The 1737-nt window shown below is 43.3% G+C and overlaps 1 protein-coding gene across 1 annotated transcript in view; it reads left to right on the plus strand.

Annotated features, from left to right (window-relative positions):
* The window catches only part of LOC101849477 (SCO-spondin), a gene marked incomplete at its 5' end in the record, with an annotated part of 85875 nt that overhangs the window by 62760 nt on the left and 21378 nt on the right, over nucleotides 1-1737 (plus strand). The window contains 1 exon segment of the mRNA XM_013085415.2: nucleotides 1522-1695. Within this exon segment, the coding sequence (XP_012940869.2) occupies nucleotides 1522-1695 (174 nt within the window).

Raw genomic sequence — 1737 nt, forward strand, 5'->3', positions numbered from 1 at the left:
GAGAGAGAAAGAGAGAGAGTGAAAGAGAGAGTGAGAGAGAGAGAGTGAGAGAGAGAGAGAGAGAGTGAGAGAGGGAGAGATATTGAGAGGCAGGGACAGAGATAAATTCAGTGAGGGAGACAGAAAGAGATCGAGGTACAGACAGAGACGGAAACAGAGATATAGACAGAGACGGAAACAGAGATATAGACAGAGACGGAAATAGAGATATAGACAGAGACAGGGACAGAGATAAAGACAGACAGGGAGACAGACAGAGACAGAGAGATATATATAGAGAGAAGGAGAGAGACAGATTGAGAGAGGAAAGGGAGGGGGTGGAGGAACAAGAGAGAGAAAGACGGGGGAGGGGGAGGTGACAGGGGCGTTATGTCCATTACAAAGGACCAGTAGTTATACAGAGATAAGGGTAGGTAATGAAGCAGAAACTTTGTTGAGGCCTGGTCGCGATGTGTGGGCGTGGTACCAGTCACTGAAGTGCCCATTTCTTGTGTAGTCTACTCCTATTAAGCCGTCTGAGTAGTTTTTTCAAGGCTCTGCACCCATTCAGTCTAGCCTTATTGACGGGGAAGCATTCTAAATTTAGATACCCCCGTTCGTTAAACAAACCATGGGGTTAAATAGGGCGTATGATCTAAGCAACATACACTGTAACCCACTACAATGCTTATATGTGCGGAAAGTGGAAGTTATTTTTAAGTCACTCTCTCAGTGAAATCGTTCACATGTACTAAGTAATCTCTCGATTTCTTGGCGGTCGTATTATCTTACTTGATGAGTTTTTAAGAGGTTTGTTATCAAGCCAGGACTCAATACATTCAAGATACAACGTCGAATGGATATAATGATGATAACAATGAATAATCTAAAGCGCAAATTACCGTTTTACAGCATGCTCGACTCGCTTTACAATCTATGATATTATTGGCTATGCCTCTCTTTTGAGTCATCAGGGAAGACACGATCTGGAGGGAGGGAAGAAATACTTGGGCAGTCTACTCTTTTATGTCTTCCGCTCGGGCAAGGCGGTGTCACATATAATCATGTACAGGTTTATGATCATGAGACATAGTGGTGAAATCAGGCGCTCGTCAAAATAATGAAATCGGAGAAACCGTTATTTTTCTATCCGTTTGGCTATATTCATCAAATTTTATTTTTTTGGGCTCAAGGCTTTTTATTTACATGAAAAAACTCATTTTTGTGTGGATATTACAGTAAACGTTGATTAAAGACACACAAATGGGAGTTTACAGTTTCTAAGGACTTTCACACTCTAAAAGCCACCGATATTTGGCGGATATTTTCTTGAAAATTTTAGCTCTGAAATGAGGCGACCCCAACCTCTTTCAACAGCAAACATCTCGACCTTAGTTCAAGATAGCGGAAATAAGACACATGAACAAGCTTTTAGATGAAACCAATAACTACACATTTATGCTTAAAAGTTAAAAGCGACGAGCGCCTGATTGAACCGGGGTCAATACACATACACAATTTTATAACACAAAATGTCTCCAGTCCATGGGGGCTGGTCCGACTGGGGTCTGTGGTCAAAGTGTTCGAGCCTGGATTGTGAGCCGGGTCTTCGGAAACGGAGCCGCTCCTGCAGCAACCCGTCTCCCAGCTGGTGCGGACGTCCTTGCCCCGGAACAGAGTCGGAAAACGCAGCCTGTGTTGCCGATCATTGTTGTGGTGAGGACCCTCCCCTCTCCCCATAATGTAGATAAATAAATA

This window comes from Aplysia californica, unplaced genomic scaffold (assembly GCF_000002075.1).
Source record: "Aplysia californica isolate F4 #8 unplaced genomic scaffold, AplCal3.0 scaffold00372, whole genome shotgun sequence".
Lineage (NCBI taxonomy): Eukaryota > Metazoa > Mollusca > Gastropoda > Aplysiida > Aplysiidae > Aplysia > Aplysia californica.